The sequence below is a fragment of the Gekko japonicus genome, unplaced genomic scaffold (assembly GCF_001447785.1).
Source record: "Gekko japonicus isolate JY-2015 unplaced genomic scaffold, Gekko_japonicus_V1.1 scaffold1081, whole genome shotgun sequence".
Taxonomy (NCBI): domain Eukaryota; kingdom Metazoa; phylum Chordata; class Lepidosauria; order Squamata; family Gekkonidae; genus Gekko; species Gekko japonicus.
The window spans coordinates 86,202-108,780 of NW_015174304.1; the positions used below are offsets into that span (position 1 = coordinate 86,202).

General features: G+C 40.7%; 1 protein-coding gene across 1 annotated transcript in view; it reads right to left on the reverse strand.

The window, feature by feature from the left end:
* Positions 1–219: 219 nt before the first annotated feature.
* FMN1 (formin 1) overlaps positions 220–22,579 on the reverse strand; it is a 242,427-nt gene continuing 220,067 nt past the window's right edge. Inside the window, exons 15-18 of the mRNA XM_015424121.1 lie at positions 22,344–22,395; positions 17,016–17,165; positions 1,705–1,789; positions 220–391 (exon numbers count right to left, since the gene is read on the reverse strand). Of these exons, the coding sequence (XP_015279607.1) occupies positions 347–391; positions 1,705–1,789; positions 17,016–17,165; positions 22,344–22,395 (332 nt within the window). The 3' untranslated portion in view covers positions 220–346. The remainder of the gene's footprint in view (positions 392–1,704; positions 1,790–17,015; positions 17,166–22,343; positions 22,396–22,579) is intronic.

The window sequence follows — 22,579 nt, forward strand, 5'->3', positions numbered from 1 at the left end:
TAAAGCTACTTAAATTTATTACCTAAATTGCTGATTTTGGCTCCCTTCTACAACTTGCACATTTTGCATAGAGTACTTAAATAACCTTCATGAGAAGAGCTGCATTTAAGCCACATAAGGGAAGTGTTATACAAAACTTCATAATTCACATGTAAACAAACTTCTTCGTGTTCCCTCTTCTGTATAAACCAAGGGATTGAGAAGTCTTTTGTGGATTGTCTGAGGAAAAGAAGAGCAAAGCAGAACTCCATAACATCTAAAATAAGGTGGTCCCTAGGGAGATGGGCAGAGTGGAGCATCATGCTAGGTATTAAGTCACACTGTCATTATTTTCATGTGTCTTCTTTCAGTTGGTGGTCACACTGGCTTCTTTCTGACGTAGTCTTTCTTTCTGTTGTTTAAGAAAAAAGGAACTTTATATTATCATTTTTTTCTTTAATTTTCCATCTGTTCTCAAATTGCAAAGAGTATGTGGTCTAGCAGACAAAGAATGGAGCTGTCCGAAACCAGAGTAGACAGAAGGCATTTTTTCCCTTAAGAAATTTAACTCCTGAAGTACCACACCACAAAAACTATTCCAAATTTCAATATAAGCATATTTAAAATCTCAGGAAATGTTTTATTTAATTCTGGGACTTTGACCCGCATTCCCACTGGCACTAGTTCACTCCTTTACATACATTCTTGAAAATGCCTCTACTGTGGTTTAGAAGAGTTTTCAAATTAATATTAGGGAATATTGTGATATTTTTTAAAAATCAGTAATGTAAATGCAAACACTAAGGAAGTTTTTTGGGGGAGGGAATACACGTGGCAACAGAAGCAGAAAAATTACAGATGTGATCTGAAGTTCACTGTGTGCAATGCCTTCTCATTCTCTTCCATGCAAAGTGAGGCAATATGATGAATATTATTAATTGTATTTGCTGAGAATACCGATGGTTACAGTAGAGAAGCCTATGCTTGTGTGGAGAATTTAGTGCACACTGTAATTCTTGGACTGCGGCCATTACTGGCAAAAATTAATTGTCCACACCATTCTTTCTTACCAACTGACCAATGATACCATACCATACTGTATCTGGCAATACTTCTAAGCAAAATTTAAGAATTGCTTTTATGCATACTGCTGCTAAATTGAATCCACCCTAATTTGGGTAACCAGTATTCATTGCATCCAAATAAAGCGTAAGAATTTTCCATTTGTCTTCACACATACAAAAAAGTCGCGAGCCTATCCTGCAGAAAATGCAACAAGCGAGACTCATTCATAGATAAACAAAACAGCAAGGGCAGAAAACAATTCCCTATTAGTTGGGTTTTCAGTCTTCTCTTCCTGCCTCAGAAATGTGAAATAAAAGGGACACCTTGGAAGCATAAGACTATAAAAATAGTTTGTGGGATTATTAGGAATACAGGCATTGATGAGTCAGAGAGAAGTGACAAAACTGAGGCAGCATTTGGAGATTATTTTCAGGCATGCTCTTTTTCCCAGCAAGGGACAGATTGAACAAAGCCCCCACCCCCCAGTTTATGAAACTTGGTCAATCATTATTCCACTTGTAAAAAAAAAAGATTTCAAGATATGTGCTTTGAGATTGGAAAGAATATATCAAACTTCTTTTGAATTAAACAAAGATGCATGCTATTAGGTATATATAAAAGAAAGTTGAAGTCAAAGTCACTCCCCAAAACATGTCATACCAGACTGGCAGTGGGATTGATTTTCTTTGTTTCCACCTTCTTTTCTGCAGTTAACTTGTTCACTGATTGCTGAGCCACTTTGAGTCTGAAACAAAACACACATACAACATGTCTGGTTAGAATCCAAGAAATGGCATCTGCTTGGCATATGAAAGCGGCTCTTGAGGAGCACTGCATTTGTAAATGTTCATCCAATGAAAGTTTCTAGGTGAAACCAGACTTTTGAAACACAGTACAATGATTTTACAAGGCCATGTTAAGCAGGTTTCACCTAGTCATCAAATAATTTTGGCACTGGCCAGGACCTCTGCAAATGGAAGTATGTCGGTTTAGGTTGTCATGGTGGCATACCCAAATCTCCATTTTATCCTCACAACAATCTTCTGAGCTACATTAGGCTGAGAGAAACAGTGACTGGTCCAAGAAGATCCAGTCAACTTCATGACAGACTCTGGGTATTTCATCCTGGGTCTCCCAAATCCTAATCCAACATTCTAACCAGTACACTGCACTGGCTTTGAAGTGATATATGGTGAACTGGGGATCAGTAGAAGTGTCACATGAATACCAGATGGCAACATCCCATCCTAGGGTTTTGAAATTATAAGCACAGATTCCCAGGCTTGGTACTCACACTTTCCTGCCAAAATTCTGAACAGTTTCTGTACATCACATTCTCCCCTCAATTATGTAGCAGAGAAAGGATGGTTGTCTGGGCTACTCTGAGTTCATGGTCCAGGTGGTGGCCATTTTGTTTTTGGCTCCCGGCCTTTTTGACTCCATCAGATTCAAGCACCCCCCCCCCCAGGTTATGGAATTTTTGTCCTTGAGTCTTGTAGGTCACAGGTCAGGGCAGTGAAGTCTCAGGGGAGATGCAGAGCCACTACTACTACAGATTTGGTCACCTTTTATCTGGCCCTCTAATGGCATTGTCCTGCTTCCCAGGCATGCCACCCAAGAGGAACAGTACAACTACCAAGTAGCCAGACCACACACTGCCATCGTCATGTGGTCCGAGCACCCAACACAAGGCAGGTTTCATCCACTGACAGGTGGGTCGCCCAATGCCCTATGCTGTGCCAATGCTCCATCAGTTGCAATCAACAAAGCTGTGGCTTGTTTTACTCCACCTGGTTCTCATAGTGTCCTGTGTTCTTTTTCCCCTCCCCACCACCTCTTCCTGCCCCTAGGTCCACAAAAAATCAGGCTACCTATTCCTGACTTTGGGTAAAGCTAGAAAGGACTCAAGATTAACACCATATAATTTAAACAATGTTGGATAATGAGGATAACTTCTGTTTTGGCATCTTGTGGTCCAGGGATAAAACTGGCTAAGAATCCTAGTTAAGCTGGATGCCTGGTTGCCTTAACCATGATTAACACCAATGTGAAATATATTTATGATGGGCGTTTAAAGCAAGTGGGAAAAATTACTACTGGGTAAGGAAGCACTATAGAAGGGAAGCATGTGAGGCCATGGCTTGCACCTGTTATTCTAATTTCAGCTATGAAATCAGGCCTGCTATGTTTGAACTAGCCCTGACCTGAGACCTTATTAGGCTATGAGAGAATTTGGCTCTTCAGTACTGAGAACTGCAGAGGAACACTGAGCCTATTACATTACATACAATTATTTGTTCTGGGATGATCCACCCTCCAAAGAAAACTCAATTTCTCTCTGCATCTCAGACTACCAGAGAGAATTAACTCTGTTTCCATTAGCCCTTGCATTCTTGCATTCTAGCGATTCAGTAAGATGGCAGCTATAGTTTATTGGCTTTATGCTGCATCCATGTCTAGAGATTTTTTTAGAAATTAAATTTCTTGTTCAGAGTTTGGATGTTTGATGTTGCTCTTGGAAAGCTGTTAAATGTCTACAACTTCATTATTCTTGTTTAAGGAAAGAGTTATATTACTTTCTCGTCTCATTTCAAGCCATTCTTATGTAGTATGCTGATAAGAAATATAAAAATACACTATCATAAAGTATTTAGAGATGAAATCTCAAAGACTTAACTTAGTGTATGTGACTAATGTTAGATTTCTTTTTTGAGTCTCAAGAACAAGCTCCAAATGTGCTCACATTACAAAAAAATTAAAACATCTTTTTTGAAGTGTTTCTTTTATCATAAAGTTCTTAATTCTTAAAATATGTTGATGATTTTAGTCACTTCATGTCATGATACAGCCTATATCTCATCAGAACAATCATGACTGTATTCCATTAAAATCATAAACAATGTAATTTATATGGACTTTAGTTATTATAGTTCTTATGAAAAATGTACACTAATTGTTGTTAGTTCACCCAGGTCCTCTTCAAATTTAAAAATAAATTAGGGATATTTATTGTAAAAATGATTAACAGTGTATCAGATAGTTAAAGATTCAACACTGATTTCTGGATACCGATGAAAAGAGATACTTTATGTTACATAAAATGAGTAGATAAAAAATGAAAAATGGCCTTTTAAAATTCTAAATAGCCCTGGAAAATGACAATTGGTAAGTGTGCTCAACGAATGGTTGCACATTCTACCAATGTTACATGCTTTCCACTGAAACCGGAGTTTCTTGCATTGATAAAATGCACCTTGCACCAACAGAATGCACATCTCTTAGGTGTTCATAGGGGCTGGATACTACCTAATGTAAGCATTTTTGTGAATGGAAATAATTAATTGTACAGTGAGAAAAGTTCACTGCATTTATCCTTTTGATCAAATAATAAACTATGCGTAAGAAATTCCTTGGAAATTGTCTGTAAAAGAGAATGGAGACAATAGTTTAAAAATTGTATATGGATGTAGATGCAGGTAGGATGTGGTTATTTTCCCCTGCTTTGATCCTACTTGTGTTTGAATATTAGCTTTCCAATAGCCTATCTCCTTTTAGCCTAGAGTAGGGGTCAGCTGACTGTCATCTTGTATGATGAACAAAACTTTCTTTTAAACTTAGAATACCCAAGATTGAGCACTGTTTTCACTTTTACAAATGAAGAGTACCCACTGAGGGTCTCTTAATTGTTAAGTCTTAACTAATGTGTTCTAATAGTCCCGGGGATCAGAGAAGACATGTAAAAATTACACTAGAGCTTTTCCCCCTCTGCATAATGTTGTATGGGTCCTATAGACTTGGGAAAGTTATTTTGTCAATTTACCATTTGGTTTGGTTTCCATATGGTGGCTAAAAATACTCCCCTGCCCACTTCTGTGGCCAGTTTCTCAGGAAGTAACGATGGTAGAGTCTTTTCAGTAAGAAACACTTCCACCAATTTCAGATTGATTAATTCTTTGCTGACTTACCCAACATGTTATAACTGAACTAAAGTGTTATGGGCATAACACACGCAATAGCAATCAGTACTACAAAAGCTCAAGGGCATTTCAGGATGTGAAGCCATTCAATGAGATATTTCAGTTAAAAAAAACATTAAAAGAACTTTTTCTCAGCAGAAATGCTAAGGAAGGCCAAAGATGTGGTAGCAGTGGCTAGGAGTGCCTTTTATCAGCTCAGAGTCATATACAAATTGTGCTCTTTTCATGAAAAGTCTGACTAGTTACAATAGTCCCACAGTTACAGTCTTCAGCTTGCTCTCTACTTAAAAATGTAAGAAGTGGGGTTACATAGTCCAGCATTCTTTGCAAGACTCCCAGCAACCAGTTGGCCCTAGTATTCTTCTATGAACTGGCTAGCGGTTAACTGCAAGACTAGGGTCTATCTTCTGCACAGCTCTGGCATAAAATTGAAGACTTGTCCAAGACTTGAAATAGTACAAGTTATTATAATAGGAAGAAAAAAAAACACCTTTGAATCCGACACAAAATTACCAATAATACACAACCAAGGTGGCTGTTGTAGAGTGTTAGATGAGTCCACTGGGCATTTTGATTATCACGCTGCTCCTTACAAAGCATCTGTTTTTGCCATAATGGAAGCACTTTCTGAATTGCTTATAGAACAGGCAAGTTATCAAAGGGGTTACTTCAAGCTAAGGCAGGAGGTGAGATTATTAATTTCTGTTCTTGATGGTTCCTATTTTCTCATTTCCAGAAGTACGACATCAAGCTAACACAGTGGTGGTTAAAATGTGTCCAACACATTTATCTATAATTTACTCATCACCTGAATGCAGCATATATTCCCCACTACTAGGTTTGATATTTTTTTCCATTGATCTCAACCACAAAGAATTGTGATTCAAATTAATTAATACATTTAATTGGCAAAGAGAACTTGCTCACATTTATTTCAGTTGCCTTGCATGCAACATAACTTGAAAAAGGTATGACAGAAAGCATAACAGATGCAGATCCAGTCAGGCCAATGTTTTATCCAGCCTAGAAGCCTGCCACCACAGAAAAAGATTATGGATACTTCAGGTCATTTTAACAACCCAATGGTACCATAGCTTGGTTCATACTCCAGCTGCTCCACACTGTGGTGGGACAGAGGAACAGGACCATTCTGGCTCAACAAGCATTTCTGCCTTCATGGGATTTGGAGAATCTGGATATATAATACTCAAGTGGAGCTTCCAGTTCATAGAAATGGTATCTTTACATGATTCCAGGCAGGCTATGAGCACATGCTGGCAGCCTCCCACAGCCTTTCACATTACTAAGGCAACTGACTGCTGGCCACCAGCCTCCAGCAGATGCACCAGTCCTGTTTTGGACCAAAATGTATACAAATGCACATTGCTTTTCATTGCTGCACATCAATTTCAACAGTATAATCAACCAAAAGTTACACTTTTAACTACCATTGGTTTCAGTGGGAAAATAAAGTATGTTGACTCTAATAACAAATTTAGTGGGCCTTAAAAGTGTCCACTAAACAACCATTAATTTAGGGGTGCTATGATTTTCTCAGTGAATCTGTCCAGCAAGTAAGCTTATCTTGTTTGAAACTCATGATCAGACTGTGACCAGTTCTGGGACATGTTCAGATTGGATCAAGCAACTCAAGCAGCTGCTGAATAAATTTTACAGCCGCCTGTTGGTGAGAAGCTGACCAGCTGGGAGTTGGGTTCTTATCCACCCTGCCTCCTCAGCAAAACAGCTGAGGTGGGAAGAAGAAGACGAAGAGTTGGTTTTATACCCTGCCCTTTGCTACCCAAATGAGTCTCAGAGCAGCTTACGAGCACCTTCCTTTCCTCTCCCCACAACAGACACCCTGTAACACAGGCGGGGCTGAGAGAGCTCTGAGAGAACTATGACTGACCCAAGGTCACCCAGTTGGCTTCATGTGGCAGAGTGGGGAATCAAACCTGGTTCTCCAGGTTAGCGTCCACCACTCTTAACCACTACATCAAACTGGCACCAAATTGGGGAGACGTTGACTCTCAGCTGATCCCAAATTATCTGTAAACCGGGGTCTTATCCACCCCACTCCCTCAGCAAAATAGCTACACTGTGAAGTTACAAAGGGGAGCACCTCTGTCCTGCCCCAGCTGGGCAGGGACAGATGCAATACTTTTAATCTCTACATTTCAAAAGGGAAAGGAGAAAGAGCTCATTTATCTCCTTTTCTCTGCAGCCTGATCTTGGGGTGGTAAGAAGATAGGGCTGCCAAGTTTGGGTGGGGGGCGAGTAAGCCCCCACTTTGGAGGCCCAATTTCCGCTGCTGCGGAATTGGGCCCCGGAGGGAATTCCGCCCCCCCGAAGCACAGCGTCACAGGAAGTGACGTGCATGTCGACCACGTTCGGGGGCCCCGATCGTTGGAGGGAAAACTCTATGGTTTTCCCTCCGACGATCGGGGCCATGCCCTCAACGTGACCGACATTGCGCGTCACTTCTGGTGACGTGCTGGTGGTGCGTGTGCGCTTTACGCACGCGCGCACAGATCCCGGGACGCCTCCCAGAGCCCAGCAAGGCTCCCCCGCCGGTAAGTTCTTTACACTTGGCAACCCTAGAAGAAGACATTTCTCTTCTTCATGGGGAACAAGGGGCCAATGCCTGGAGATCTCCCACTATAGCAGGAGACCTGTCCCCTACTGGGTGCAGAATTTCCACAACAGGAGATCAGAAGCCACCTCCCATATGATCCCTCATCAGCTTGGATTTGCCTTCTGATGGCTGCAAGTAGCCAATTCCTGTGAATACACACAAACATGTTGAGAACAGCCAACAGCCCATAGATTAATTGGCTGTCTGATCACTACTAGTGAACAGGAAGTGAGACGAACTGGCAGGTGTTTGAGCATCCCTAACTCAATGCAGTTATGTTCATAAAATATTCAGGATTGCTAAGTGTCAGAAGTGAATGGTAGATCATTAACCATTTGGTGTATAAGGCATCCACTGTGCATAAGTCCCTTGCATTAGTTTCTCCTCTTTCTCCTTGTGTGGAGTTTCTGCCTCTCTCCCTCCTAGAATTTTAAGACATTCCCCCCTGTACTACAGAACAGATTACCAGAGGCAGTTTGGAAAGCACCAGATCTCAGTGATCTTTTGTAAAAACATTCTTTTCCAGCAGCATTTTTGAGAGGAAAATTTAAGCTAAATTTGAAGTGAATTAATTCTTCTCAGCAGCCGCTGCTTTTTCTTTCACTGGGGGCTCTGTGAACATCTTACATTGTAATGTATATATTTTATCTATGCTACTTGGCCTTATAGGCAATGCCTTGGGCTAAATAAGAAAAGTGGGATATAATTTTAAATAAATGAATGTTTTGCTGTCATCTGCGAGTCATATAAATTTCAGCATTTTGCTGGCCTATGCAGTCAACAGAAGACCATTCCCTTAAAAGTCATGTGCCATCTATATTTACGTTAACTTTTTAGGAGGACAGCATAACTCTTTTGAGTTGCATTAATCTATAAGAGACACAGCTGGTGCCTACTTTCTATTCAAGACACTACCTATTAATAATTTTTGAAGCTTCAGGTAGAGAGGGAGGGGGCAGAACTTTAAGGAATGCAGTTTATTTAAACCATGAAATCTGACCATATGTAAGGGGAATATGTTCAAAAGAAGAATGAGGATCACTCATCACCGTGCAAAGAAGGTCAAAATTCACTAAAGAATAGAGAAGAAAGGTTGTCGGTGTCAGCAATACTGTTAAGCTTTTAAACTGCAGAGAATCACCACACAATGTGGAAAAACTCAAAATAGTGAAAGCAACAATAAAACCTACAGTTTTTTTAAAAAGAATAAACCATGTTTCACTTATGTGGCTATCTAGCAAAGTAAAATAAGGAACTGAATTTTCACTGCAAAGAGAAAAGAGCATTAATATGTTCCAGCTAATTCAGTTTCGTGCCTAAGAAGCCTTTTCTGGGAGTAAGCACTCGCTGAAGAGACCTGAGTAGAATTCTGAGTAGACCTACTCTGGATTGCTCAGTCAATGATCCAAACTGGAAGAGTCAAACTAAATACAAGAATCACAGACATATTTGGAAACAAAATGTGGTCATTAAAATTCACAACAATGGTTCATTTCTTGTCTTTCTTAAAGATACAAAGTAAATGTTAAAGCAGTATTGTAACAAGTAGAAGACTAATTTTCACCTTTACAAAACACATATAGCTGTGCCACAGGGTTGGGAGGGAGGGAAACACTGCTTATTTAACCCCATGGCCTCTTTTCATTCTCGACATTGAGGGAGAAAAGAATAGAAATTAAGGCATGAAGCGATCCGATACCTAGAGACCGATTATTAGCCACAGACTTGCTTCCAGGCTGGAGCAGCAACTATTGATTTGGCCTTAAATCAACAAGCACGATTAAATGCTTGTTGGCACGATATACTCTCAGCACCATATTACGTTCCATCAAGATGGATTGGCGACCCAGGCTACCAACTACATTTTGTAATATATTAGTGTAAAAAGTCTGGGTGACCTTATGGGGTATTCAAAACAGACAAAGATGCAACAAAGAACAGCATATGTTACAAATATGCATGCTCTGAATCGTTTTTGATTTTTAGACGGCAACTTGCATTTCTTATTGTACATGTAAGTTTTTGCTTTGATTAATTTATGGAATTTCATCATAGTGTTCTGAATTAGTAGCACATGCAGAGGATACTAACCATATTTTGTAATATGGCATGTGTGATAGATAATCATGCTTGCTTTTGTGCCTCTTAAGCACCCTCCAGATAGCAAGGTTATGTGGTCTTGCCCAAGAGTGGGAGAATATCCTTCCTCTGGGAAGTTGGATTAGCATTATCCCTTTTGAGAGAAAAAAATTCTTGACAAATGGGACTCCAGTTCTACAGAAGTGCCTGGAGAAAATACTACAACTGAAAAAAAGAGAAATCATGTTCACAAAATCATGTAGGGGAATCTGCAGATTGTGCTAATAGTCTTCTCTTTCAAAATACCACATAAGAGCTCCTGTCTCAAATATTACACAGTGGAGTGAGCAGGCTAATGTACACACACTAACCAAACACAAGAAAACATAACTAAGGAAGTTTCCAGCTGATTCAGGAATGGGGTGAACAAGTTGCTTTTCATCAGTGACATCATACAGCAGATGTTCGTGACAATAAAACAAACCAGTGGCAAAATTAGAACTTCTAAGTGTCAAAATACTGCATTTTTAGGAATGGAAAAATGCAATATCCCTGCTACACAAGCACTCCCTCAGAGGAAAATGGTTAGATCCTCCCTAACTGTTGAGTAATCAATGAACGTTTATCACAAAATAAAATGGATGGTTAGGAAACACCCTCATTTCAGCACTGGCTGCTTCACCATGGCCCCTGCCACACGGCAGGGAAAACATGAGGTGAAGCACGGCTTTTAAAAGCCGCGCCAAAAAAGAAACGCTGCGGCTCCCGTTAGCCGCGTGTCGTTGCTCCCCGGCACGATCAGATGCCGGGGAGGAAGAGGCGAGTGGGAGGGGGAGGCTGCCGAACTGCGCATGCTCGAGCATGCACAGTCCGGCCGGGGGCCGGGATGTGCCGGCACAAGGACGCGCCGGCCGATCCCACGGCCGGCTTGAGGTGCTTCAATCGGAAGAACCACCCAGGTAGGTGGTTCTTTTTGGTGCGAGTTTTCGGCTGGGAGAGACGGATCGGAGACGGGCAGGCAACGATTCCCAGACGTGGGATCGTGCCCGTTTGATCCACCCCCGTTGTGTCTCGCTCCCGGACCAAAACCCCTCGTATGAACAGGGCCCATGTCCATACTCAACAAAGGCTAAAAAACCATGATACTTTAGCTCCTAAATTGTTTGTGTAAATATAAATCAATCCAAAAACAGTATCACATCTCTGTAGTATAAAGAACACCTACAGGTATTTTAATCCCAAATGACTTGAAAGATCTATTGAAGGTCAATTACCATCGCCTCCAAGAAGAGGTACGGAATAGCATGAAAAGATGGAACAACATGCATCTCTCTTGGCCAGACAGATTCCATCTGGTTAAGAGTTTCATCCTTCCCAGATACATGTTTTTATTTAGGGCATTGCCAATTAAAATACCTCAGTCGCAATTGAAAGTATGGCAACGAGAGCTGAATTATTTTCTATGGGCTAACAAAAAGTCTTGGCTCGTTACCCCAGAGAACGTGGAGGTATGGACATCCCAGATTTAAGACTCTATCATGAGGCAGCTTCCTTGACTTACCCGGTAATGGCAATGACCCAACCCACAGCTGTGGGCTGGCTGCAGATAGAAAATGCTTTCTCTCCGGCTAACTCCTTAGCTGACTCTTTGTGGAACGATAAGAGAAATGCAATGAAATTTTCTTCTCCATATCTAGACAGCATGATTGCAATATGGGATAAAAGACAGAAAAAGATATCTCCAGGGAGATCTTTACTATCTTTGATTCAGAACCAGAAATGGTTCCCTCCCACAAATTCTCTGTCGGTAGGTTGTACCTGGAAATCAACTAGAAATCTATGTTTAATGGATCTACTACTTGATAATGGACTATTGAAATCAAAACAGAATGTAGAGGATCTTTTGCAGCAGCCTCTTTCGTAGTGGCAGTATAATCAAATTAGACATTTGACACTTTCTTCTACTGTTAAAGAGTCAATCTCAAGGCCTCTCATGGACTTTGAAATTTTGCTCAGAAATATACCTGAGCATACAGCTGGTCTACTTTCTAGATTAAATGATATTCTGTTACGATTAGAAATGCCAAAAGCTTATTCTTACCAACAACTTTGGTAGATAGACTGTCAACAATGAATTTCGGAGGAGGATTGGCCAGGTATATGGGAGGCAGTATGTTTCAAATCAAATATATATTCTCCTAAATACCAATATATTAAGTTACTGACAAGATGGTATTTACCACCTACAAGAATGCATCATATCAACAAAAAGAATTCTCCAAGATGTTCAAAGGGATGTCGCTGTGTAGCAGATTTTTTCCACTGTTGGTGGACTTGTGAACATGTAGAAGACTTCTGGTGAGGTATTCTCTTACACATCAAGAATATCACAGGGATGGATCTTCTATTTCTGCCAGAGGTTTTGCTATTAAATTATTGGAAAATACCATCTGGAAAATTAAACGCAACCAATTGACCTCAACTCTAATTTCGGCAGCTAGAACATTGTTAGCCTCAAAATGGAAAGATAAGAAGATACTGACGATAGATCAACGGCTCCAAAATTTGTGGGACTTTTATATTTTAGGTAAACTGAATAATAATATACAACTGAACAGATCAGATCAACAGAAACTAGCATACACTGAATTGTGATCTCCTGTTATTCATTATTTGATGGAAAATGACATTTTACCGAATGATGAAAATTGTGTGGACTTGATATGAATATAAGCAGATCCTCTTGTTTTGATGGTTGACCAGGGCTTATTCATCTTAACTTCACAGCTTTATATGCTTTATTTATAGTTTTAATATATGTGTTGTGTTTAATATATGTGATGTATTTTATAATTAAAAATGTATTAAAAAAAAATGCCTACAGATATTAAGAGAAAGTAAGATGGGATTTAACAAATTTCATTGCAAACTCTGCTGAGCAGAACAACCAATATTTTTTTTTACCAGACATTTCAAATCTTAACAATATTGGGTATTTAAACTACATGTCTGCTGCACCTTTTTAATATATATTTTATTAGATTTGTTTTACACGTGTAATCCAGGAATTCAATCTTAATTGGGCTGTGGTTTGAATTTGTCATTTTGGAGGCTCTGTATTGGGTAGAAAGGCAGAACAGATTTTTTTAAAAAAATAAATAATTGTAACTGTATTTTTATTCATACATAATGTTTATATATTTGTACATCCTTCCTATAGGATATGCAGATTTTGTCTGGGAGGGGGAGGAATCAGTTATATTACACGGGCAGCTAATTTATTTTCATGGAAGGTTAAGTGTAGGGCAGCATAGTTAAAGTTTCCTCTTCTAAAATGTCTGATAAAAATCTAATTAGATTTCTACACTTTTCTTACATTAGAAGTAGTTTTCAGACAAAACAAACTCTTGCGGCCTAGCCTGTTCCTTAAATGGAGCTACAATTAACTCTCTTTTCTCTAAAAAAAATTAAGAGGTGTCTCACTGTTCTTTGAACAACCACAGAATAGTCAAATAGTGTAAAATGTACATCAGTGGAAATGGTTAGCCAAAAATCACCCCAAACTGCACAAAAATTTCATATTTAATTTAACTGTTTTTAAAATAACAATTAGTTTAACTTAAAATTAAAATTGTAAGCAATGCTAGTGTGTTATCAGATTGGCTGGGGCACATATGTTTGGTGACAGAACAAAATACAGCTGTTATTGTAACTAAGAACCTGTAGAATTTATATAACAACACACAATCAAGCTCATCAAGTGGCCTGAGAAACATTATGGATCCAGGTTGGTATAATGGCTAAAGTGTCAGACTAGGACTTGGGAGGAACAGGTCCATAACCCTGATTTAGCCATCAAGTTCATTAGGTCACTCATTGGGGTGACACCAGTCACTCTGAGCCCAGCCTACATTTTAGGAGGGCAAAATGGAGAAGAACAGAACCATATTTCACTGCGCTCTTTGGACAAAGAGCAGGATAAAAATTCAGCAAGTATATATATGCCTTTCCCCAACAGCAAATGCAATTGATGTGGCATTTAAATATTAAACTAGATAAAGCAGTGTCAGTAGCAGTGTATTTATTGATTTGAAATATTTATTTATTTATTTATATTTTCAATTTATATCCCACCCTCCCCTCATGGGCAGGCTCAGGGCGGCATACAACAAGTTAAAATACAACAGAATAAGTACAATAAAGCATAGATGCATCAACAGAGCAATAATCTAAAATTCAGACAAACAATCAAATTTGTAAATAAAGTGCTGTTGCATGTAGATGGTGGTAGTCTCTCCAAGGCTATGGTAGATAGTAGATAGTACACTGTAGCCATAACGGTATCATTAGCTGTTCTTGTTGCTCTCAATATGAGGGCCTTAACTGTTCAGTTGTTAGCAGTTCCGATGTTATCCATGTGTTGGTGATAGTGGTGGCTCCTAATCGAAGGCCTGATGGAAGAGCTCCATTTTACAGGCCCTACGGACCAGGAAGAGTCAGACGGTTTTGCGACCTGACCTCAGTGCTCTCTGGGGAACATGTGGGGAAAGGCGGTCCCTCAGGTAGGCAGGCCCCCGACTATATAGGGCTTTAAAGGTCAAAACCAGCACCTTGAAGTGAATCCGGTTTGCTATTAGGAGCCAGTACAATGCCTTCAGCGCAGGCCGGATCTGCTCTCGTATAGAGAGGCCCATCAACAGCCTGGCTGCTGTGTTTTGCACCAGCTGCAGCTTCCGGATTTGGGACATGCGCAGCTCCATGTAGAGAGCATTGCAATAGTCTAGTCTCGAGGTGACCATCGCATGGATCACTGTTGCCAGGTCATTGCGTTTGAGGAAGGGAACCAACTGCCTGATCAGCCGGAGATGGTAGAAAGCTGCTTTGACAGTGGCTGCTACCTGGGCCTCCATTGTTAAGGTGGCATCTAGGAACACTCCCAAACTCCTGACCCTTGGCACTGGCACCAATGGTGCCCCGTCGAAGGTTGGTAGGGGGAGCCCTACCCCCAGTCCACTCTGACTCAGGCACAGGACCTCCGTCTTTGTCGGATTCAATTTCAATTGGCTCAGCCTAAGCCAGCCTGCCACATCCTGAAGTGCCTGGTCCAGATCTTCTGGGGTAGAGTCAGACAGACCGCCAAACAACAGATATAGCTGGGTGTCATCTGCGTATTGGTGACACCCTAGCCTATGCCTTTGGGCAATCTGGGCAAAGGGGTGCATGTAGATGTTAAATAATACCACCCCTTGAGGGACCACGCAAGTCAGCAGGTGCCTCTGGGCATCTGATCCCCTAGAGCCACCCTTTGTCCCCAGCCTTGGAGAAAGGAGACAAGCCATTGTAAGGCAAGCCCCTGAATCCTAGTCTTGGTGCGGCGGTGGATCAGTAACTGATGGTCAACTGTGTCGAACGCTGTTGACAGGTCAAAAAACAACAGTACCGCTGTCCCACCCCGATCCAGATGCCTCCGGAGGTAATCTCTTAGGGCGACCAGTGCCGTCATCATCCTATGGCCTGGGCGGAAGCCGAACTAGAAGGGGTCTAGCATGGAAGTGTCATCCATAAAGCTCTGCAACTGTATCGCCACCGCTCTCTCAATTAGTTTGCCCGAATAGGGCAAATTTGAAACCGGCCAGTAGTTCGCTAATTCGGCCAGATCCACTTCCTTGAGTGCCCCCGGGAACAGTCTCTCGGCGAGGGACTTGTTGATAATATCCCTGAGAGCACCTCGAAACCCCTCACAACCAGCTTTAATTAGCTATGAAGGGCACGGATCAAGGCTGCATGTGGTTGGGCATACCGTTGAGAGCAATCTGTCAACTTCCTCTAGACTAAGTGGACTTAAATAATCCAAAATCTGACTGGAAGACGTGCATGGGGCCTCGAGTTCACTACTGCAGAGTGCAGGGGGTTGGACTAGATGACCTGCAAGGTCCCTTCCAACATTCTATGATTCTATGAATGCCGAAAGCATCACACAGTCTATCAGGGGTTCAAAGCCTTCTTATGTTTTTTGACAAATTGAAAGTGAAAAAGACTGGACAGTCTTGCCACCTGATGGAAGACAAGTTGCGAAGGTCTGGCCATGCCCATTTTGTGATGTCTCCCTATTAATACATCATTTCCTGGTTTTCATTCAAAACTTTGTATCTCCTTAAGAAGAGCTACAATCTCTTGCCTAATCTAGACTTCATCATTACCACAGCTTTTTTAGTATTTTATGACAATATGTTTTACTAGTGAATTTGAAGCTTTTCACCTATGCCTCCATTTACCTAAAAAACCTGTTCAATTTTTTTTAAAACAAAAACTCATGGTTATGAAAACAGCTTCATAATCCCATTATAAACAGCATCAATTTTATGCCAGAGCATGAGAGCAGTGGCTCATATTAATATTTATTAAGGCACAAAAACAAACTAAAAACCGTGAGCCTGTAATTCCAAAAGGAAGACCCATATAGGCACAGGAAATGTGTATTTAGTACTGGACAGCAGGAGACAAAAGTGAAATGAAATATAGCAATAGAATAGGGCTGGAAACACCTACAGCGTAATTCACTTAATGCTTTTATAGGAGAGTGCAGCCATCAAACTATGACATGTGTACACTGTAAAATTCGTCTGTTTATTAAATAGAGCCCAACCTTCCTTTTTAAAAAAGTACGACGCTTAGAGTTGAAGCCTTTTTTAAAAAAGAGAGAAAAAAAGAAAAAAAGAAAGGCTTTAACTAATTTTAATAAAATCAGGAGACGGTGGGAGATGCAGCGGCATGGAGTTTGATGTCCACAGCAGGTTACCAAGAAGTAGTGCTGTAAATTCAGTGTGGGACTTCAACACTGTGCTAAGTGTGGCCCAAATCTCATGGGCTTCCCTTTGATGCAAGTATAGTATATTAACTGGAAAAAACATTCACTTTTATTTGTCTGTGCTGTCTGCAAGAGCAATATCGCCTCATTTAGGGTAGCCCAACACGAAAATGCAAAGAGAAACAATCTGTTACAAATTAGCACAGCTCCCCTTTCATTTTACTAGCTAGTAATTGGAAGGGGTTAAGAAAGTGTAATTTATCAGATTATATGTGTTTATCTTTTTGTGGGGACAGCATCCCTTTGGTGAATTTTCCTAGGTACCCTGAGGGAATAATCTTTCCTTGATGTCCATTTGATCTGAAAGAAAACAATGACGCCTGTGAAATATGGGAATATAATTTGTTGAGTTTGAAAAGGAACAGTTTCCCAGACATCTAAAATGGTATTAATGACTTTATTAGAACCTTACCTTTCTTTGGAAATGTTTTTGCTCTCCCGTTTCCAAATGGTCTTAAAGTCATTGCAGAACTCATACCACACCGTGAAAATGTAGTTTGGTGCGATCTCCTTCTCACCAGACTTCGGCTTTATCCCAAAATATGTCACCATTTCTTCAAAGCTACAGTGTAGGGGGAAAACACTGTCAACACATAAACCCACTGGGGAAGTTCAGTTTCCCTTAGGGCAGATTTCTGACCCGGTAGCCTAGGTTGGTAATTAACATAAATAAGCTTTAGCCTTGGAAATTATATGAGCAATACACAACAAATGTAACAAAACGTCCAATACTTACTTCTCCACAGGAAAATAAGGGGGATGTTTTGGTGGTTGGGGTAAGACAAAATATGAACACAGAAGTGTGGTAAGGGAAGATAATTAGTAGAATTTTACTTAATTATTCCTATTACTTTTAAATGTCTTAGATCAGGCCTGTAGCCAGGATTTTTTTTGTTCAGGGGGCATTTTTAAGGGGGCAGTTAAATTACAGTTAATTTAATTAATTTGAATGCCTGTCTTTAAAGAGGAAGGCTCTGAGTCTGTTTCCAGCCCTTCCTTTCAAGGGACAGAGCAGCGAGAACATCAGCTCCTAGGGGGAAAAAAACGTTCAGAGGACATTTAATTGCCTTCAGAAGGCATTTAAATGCCTTTTGAGTTCCCTTCCACAGGGCAAGAAAGCATGTTTCCCAAAGGCTCATGGGAAAGCTTTTGAAAGACTCGCCATGACCAAGGTGGTATACAGCAGGACAGGGCTAGCAGAAAGGGGGATTGTCCGAAATCTATTGAATGTGCCACTCTTGAGTGCCCTTTTAAGCTTTCTTGCCCTGTGGAAGGGAACTCAAAAGGCATTTAAATGCCTTCTGAGCTGTCTTTTCCCAGTTCCCATGATCCTCCCCTTCCAAATTCCACAGTGGGAGGGAGAGGAAAACCTGAGGGCAAGCTACAATGCTGTCACTCTGGCTGCTGCCAGCAGTGTGTGTGTGTGGGTCTCTCCTCAAAAATAAGGTTTCTAGCATGGCTATTTGTGGGGCGGGGCTTTTAATTAAGGTGGCAGGGCCCCGAAATGCCCCACTGTAGCTACAGGCCTTTGGGTAGTGAAGGGCGGGGTATAAATCCAATATCTTCTTCTTCTTCTCTTCTTCTTAGATCCAGATAATTTTGAATACAATAGAATTTTAGATCAGATCTTTACTAGCTGCCCCTTCCCACTGCTTCCCTTCTCCTGACAAGCTTTTTCCTAAGGCTGGGGACCTCATTTATGCTTCCAATCCAATCCAAATACCTTTATTGGCATAAAAAGAAAAAAGGTACAACATGGCCAATTTACAGAGAATTTCAATTATAAAAACCATCAAACATCACATAGAAAAGCTAGACTTTTGCTCCCTGATTGTTATGGCAGCCAGAAGGTACCTTGCAACTGAACTTGTAATGTGGGAACATCAATCAGATAGTAAAAGAGATACTAACTTCACCTCAGGTAGACCGTGAACGTTAGACACAATAGGTTTAATTATACAGTCCCACACTTCCCCATAAAAATCACAATGAAGTAGAACATGGGCTACCATTTCTGGGTGCCTTCGTTTACATGGACAAAGTCTTTCTTGATAAGGGGTGTTAGCAAACCTCCCAGACAAAACCACTGATGGTAAAACATTGAGTCTTGGTAAAACATTTGTAAATAACTGAATTTTGAAAAACAAATAATCTGCTTATATATATATAAAGAAAGAAAGAAACTTCTAAAAGTGGCAAAGTATTTCACAGATATAAGGTTCTTAGTGCTTGGGGGGGGGGGTAACAGTGGAGGGCTTCTAGTGTCCTGGACCCACTAGTGGACCTCCTGATAGCACCTGGTATTTTTGGCCACTGTGTGACGGGGTGTTGGATGGGATGGGCCATTGGCCTGATCCAACATTGGCTTCTCTTATGTTCTTAAGGTTCAAACTATTGGGTCCTCCTGGCTTCTGAAAACTCAGTGTTCTATAAACTAATTTAATTTGGATGTGACACAAGGAAAACAACTACAAAGAATCCTCTCAATGCTTTGTAAATCCAGAGTTGTGTAGTGGTTAAGAGCAGCAGACTCTAACCTGGAGAACCAGGTTTGATTCCCCACTGTTCCACATGAAGCCTGCTGGGTGACCTTGGGCCAGTTACAGTTCTCCCAGAGCTCTCTCAGCCCCACCTATCTCACAGGGTGTCTGGTGTGGGGAGAGAAAAGGAAGGTGATTGTAAGCCACTTTGAGACTCCTTAAGGGAGAGAAAAGTGGTGTATAAAAACCTACTCTTCTAAATCATAGGTTGTATTATTTAATGCAATGCAATGACAACATCTCCATGTTAATATCAAAATACAAATTTGAAGGTGCAATAGTCAGTAATGAATAGTTTCATCTCACAGTCTTAGCAAACCACTACAATAACATGTAGGTGTTGTTGGTAATGTAAGAATATGTGTCCTATATTCTAGGCTAAAGCATTCTTATGGTCTACCACCCATTATCTGAAAAACAGACTTCTGTGATTAAAGAGCATTAGCATATACAATTATATTATAGAATTATCATTTTCAAATCTGTATTTTCACGGACATTTCTAAAATTTAAACACACAAGCCCATGTGGCAGAACAGAATAAAAGCCAACATTTTATAGGAAACAGCACTTAAATGATATTTGCTGCGATCCACAGACTATGCAACTGGCGCAATAACCTAAGAATGTTTTAGGCTTTTAAGCAGATTAAAAAAAACATGTTCTACAGTATGACATGATGGTTCCTTGCTGAAAGGAAAAAAGTAAAACATACTGTTGGGAAAGTCCAAATAGTTTAATAGATCCCAATCCCAATTTTCATGTTTTTCCAGCTATTAAATCAGACAAAAGAAAGACAATGACTCATATCAGGTTTTTTCCTCTGGGTTCTGTACTAGACCTTGCACTGATCTAACGTCTGGGGCCAGATATCCTAACCTTGTGCAGTGGGCAGTAGGAACAGCAGTACTGCAAAGGGAATACTTCTTCACAACTTCTTTTTCAGTGATAGATCCAGGTGGGTGGCCATGTTGGTCTGAAGCAGTAGAACAAACTTTGAGTCCAGTGGCACCTTTAAGACCAACGAAGTTTTATTCAGGGTATAAGCTTTCATGTGCAAGCACACTTCTTCAGATACAGTGAAGCAGAATTTCCTCAACCATTACACATAGAAAGAGAGAGGGTAAGGGGGGTGGTTAGTTGCCAGGAAGAGCCAATTAGTAATGGTTAAGGAAATTCTGTTTCACTCTATCTGAAGAAGTGTGCTTGCACACAACAGCTTATATCTTGAATAATTCTTTTTCAATGAAGATAGATACAGATGGTCAGCTGTGTTGGTCTGAAGCAGTAGAACAAATTTAGAGTTCAGTGTATTTGAAAAATTGTGTGTGCACACAAAAGCTCATACCTTGAATAAAACTTTGTTGCCACTGGACTCTAAATTTGTTCTTCTTTTTCAGTGAGTGAGACATTTGCTCCACTGATTCCTTCAAGACTGCTAACTGTACCTTTTCCGGTCTCTCTAGTGCAGTGAAATAAGCAGAGTTATGATTTAGAAGCACTGCACCATTTACTTAGGTCCTGTCCATACGAGGCCTTTTGGGCCGGGAGCGGGACGGAACGGGGGCGGAGCAAACGGGCGCGATCCCACCGCAACATCTGGGAAGCGTACCGTCTCCGTCCCTGATCCGGCCCTTCCAGCGCTGCTCCGCACCAAAAAAGAACCACCTACCGAGGTGGTTCTTTTCGAAGGGCAGCAGCAACGCTGACCGTGGGATCACCGGCGCGTCCTTGCGCCGGCGCATCCCCGGCTCCTAGCCGAACTGTGCATGTGTGAGCATGCGCAGTTCGCCAGGCTCCCCTCCCCACCATCGCTTTCTCCCCGGCATCTGATCGTGCTGGGGAGCGACGGCGCTGCGGCTCGGGGGATCCGTGAGATCCCGCCGCGCTGTCTCAACTTTGCTGCGGCTCACATTAGCCACAGTTCGAACGTCCTTTTCCCTGCCGTGTGGCAGGGACCTTAATTAAGCATACATGGCAGGACAACAACTCTGCAAAGCATATGGGTATGGCACTGCCTCCTCCATTATAGAAAATGGGGGAGCCCCAATGTTCATAGTAGTTTTTCAGAACAAAAACCTTCACTTGAGCACTGATGAAGTACGTATACATCTTTGAAATATCTGGTGGCAATATAGTGAGAGAAATATCTACTATCTGGGAGCCAAAGAGCTTCACACTGTGTTCTGTGTGGGCACTGAGGCTTCTCTTAGTATCAAATACTTCTCAGAAGGCTAGTCCTGAAGACTGAGGGGCTCTTCCAAGTGGTCTTCAGTGCAGTATGCGAGAATGTGGCTGGAAAAGAAAAATTTAGCAACTGCCTTATATATATGTTGCATATAAAAGCCATTGAGGCTGCAGAGTTAACCAGGACTCACCCAAGGAATTTTTCTTTCTCTTTTCAAACTTTTTTTTTTAATTGTAACATTCAGCCTGATGAAGAGTTCTGGTGAATTCAAAAGCTCACAAACTGTTTTTGTGTCATTTGGGTAATCCTAATGAAAGGTATCATGTAGACCATGTTCTGGTTTTATGAATGTTACTTCGGCACCTTTATGGCTGCTAGCAACTCCTTTTGATCCCAGCTAGTGTTATTTGACTTGGAACAATTATTCTGAAACTTTCTGCTCCCCAGACATACTAGTATGACATTATGACAAAGGAACTTAGGACTTCAACAAGTATTTATACAGAAACAAAACTACAAAAAATAACACTGATATTCATGAGTTTAAAAAGCAGCTCAATGTGTGTAAAACTGTTCCTGGATGAAATCATAGCTTCAGAATGATAGTGGGCAATTTCTTGGCAGAATGTGCTCTCTTGTGGACCCCCCCAAAAAACAAACAAACAAACAAACAAACAAACCTGAACACTAAAAAGAAGATGTCTGGGGAAATGATTCTCACCTAATACATGGGTTTTCTTTGAGCACAGTCTTTCCCCCTGAATGTGAAGCATTTAGTTAAGCAACCCCTTGCCTGTTGTCTAAAGAACTAAAATAGATTTAAGTACTCAGCAACTATTTGAGCCTCTGTTTCATGCAGCTTGTCCCTCAGAGTCAAATATAGTTATGTCAAAATCTCAAAAGCATGAATATGTTTTTGAAATTCTATTACATGATTTTTGACAGTCCAACACAGAAGAAAAGACCTTTAAGCAAATATAATACATGATCTTAATGAAAGTAGAATACTTACCACTTTTGTGAATTCTCCAAATGACTCTCCTCGATCTTATGTTCTTCTGCAGCTACAAAAAGAACATTTAAAAACATGTTTAAAGCATATGATATTTATCATTAGCCAATGATAGTATCTGCCCCCAAAGAATTCATCTTTGAAGCAGGTTAGGACTTTCATCAATACAGAACAAAAACATTGACTGTACCATTTCATGCCTTGTAAATGAAAACTTAACTTCTTCTGCTCCTCTC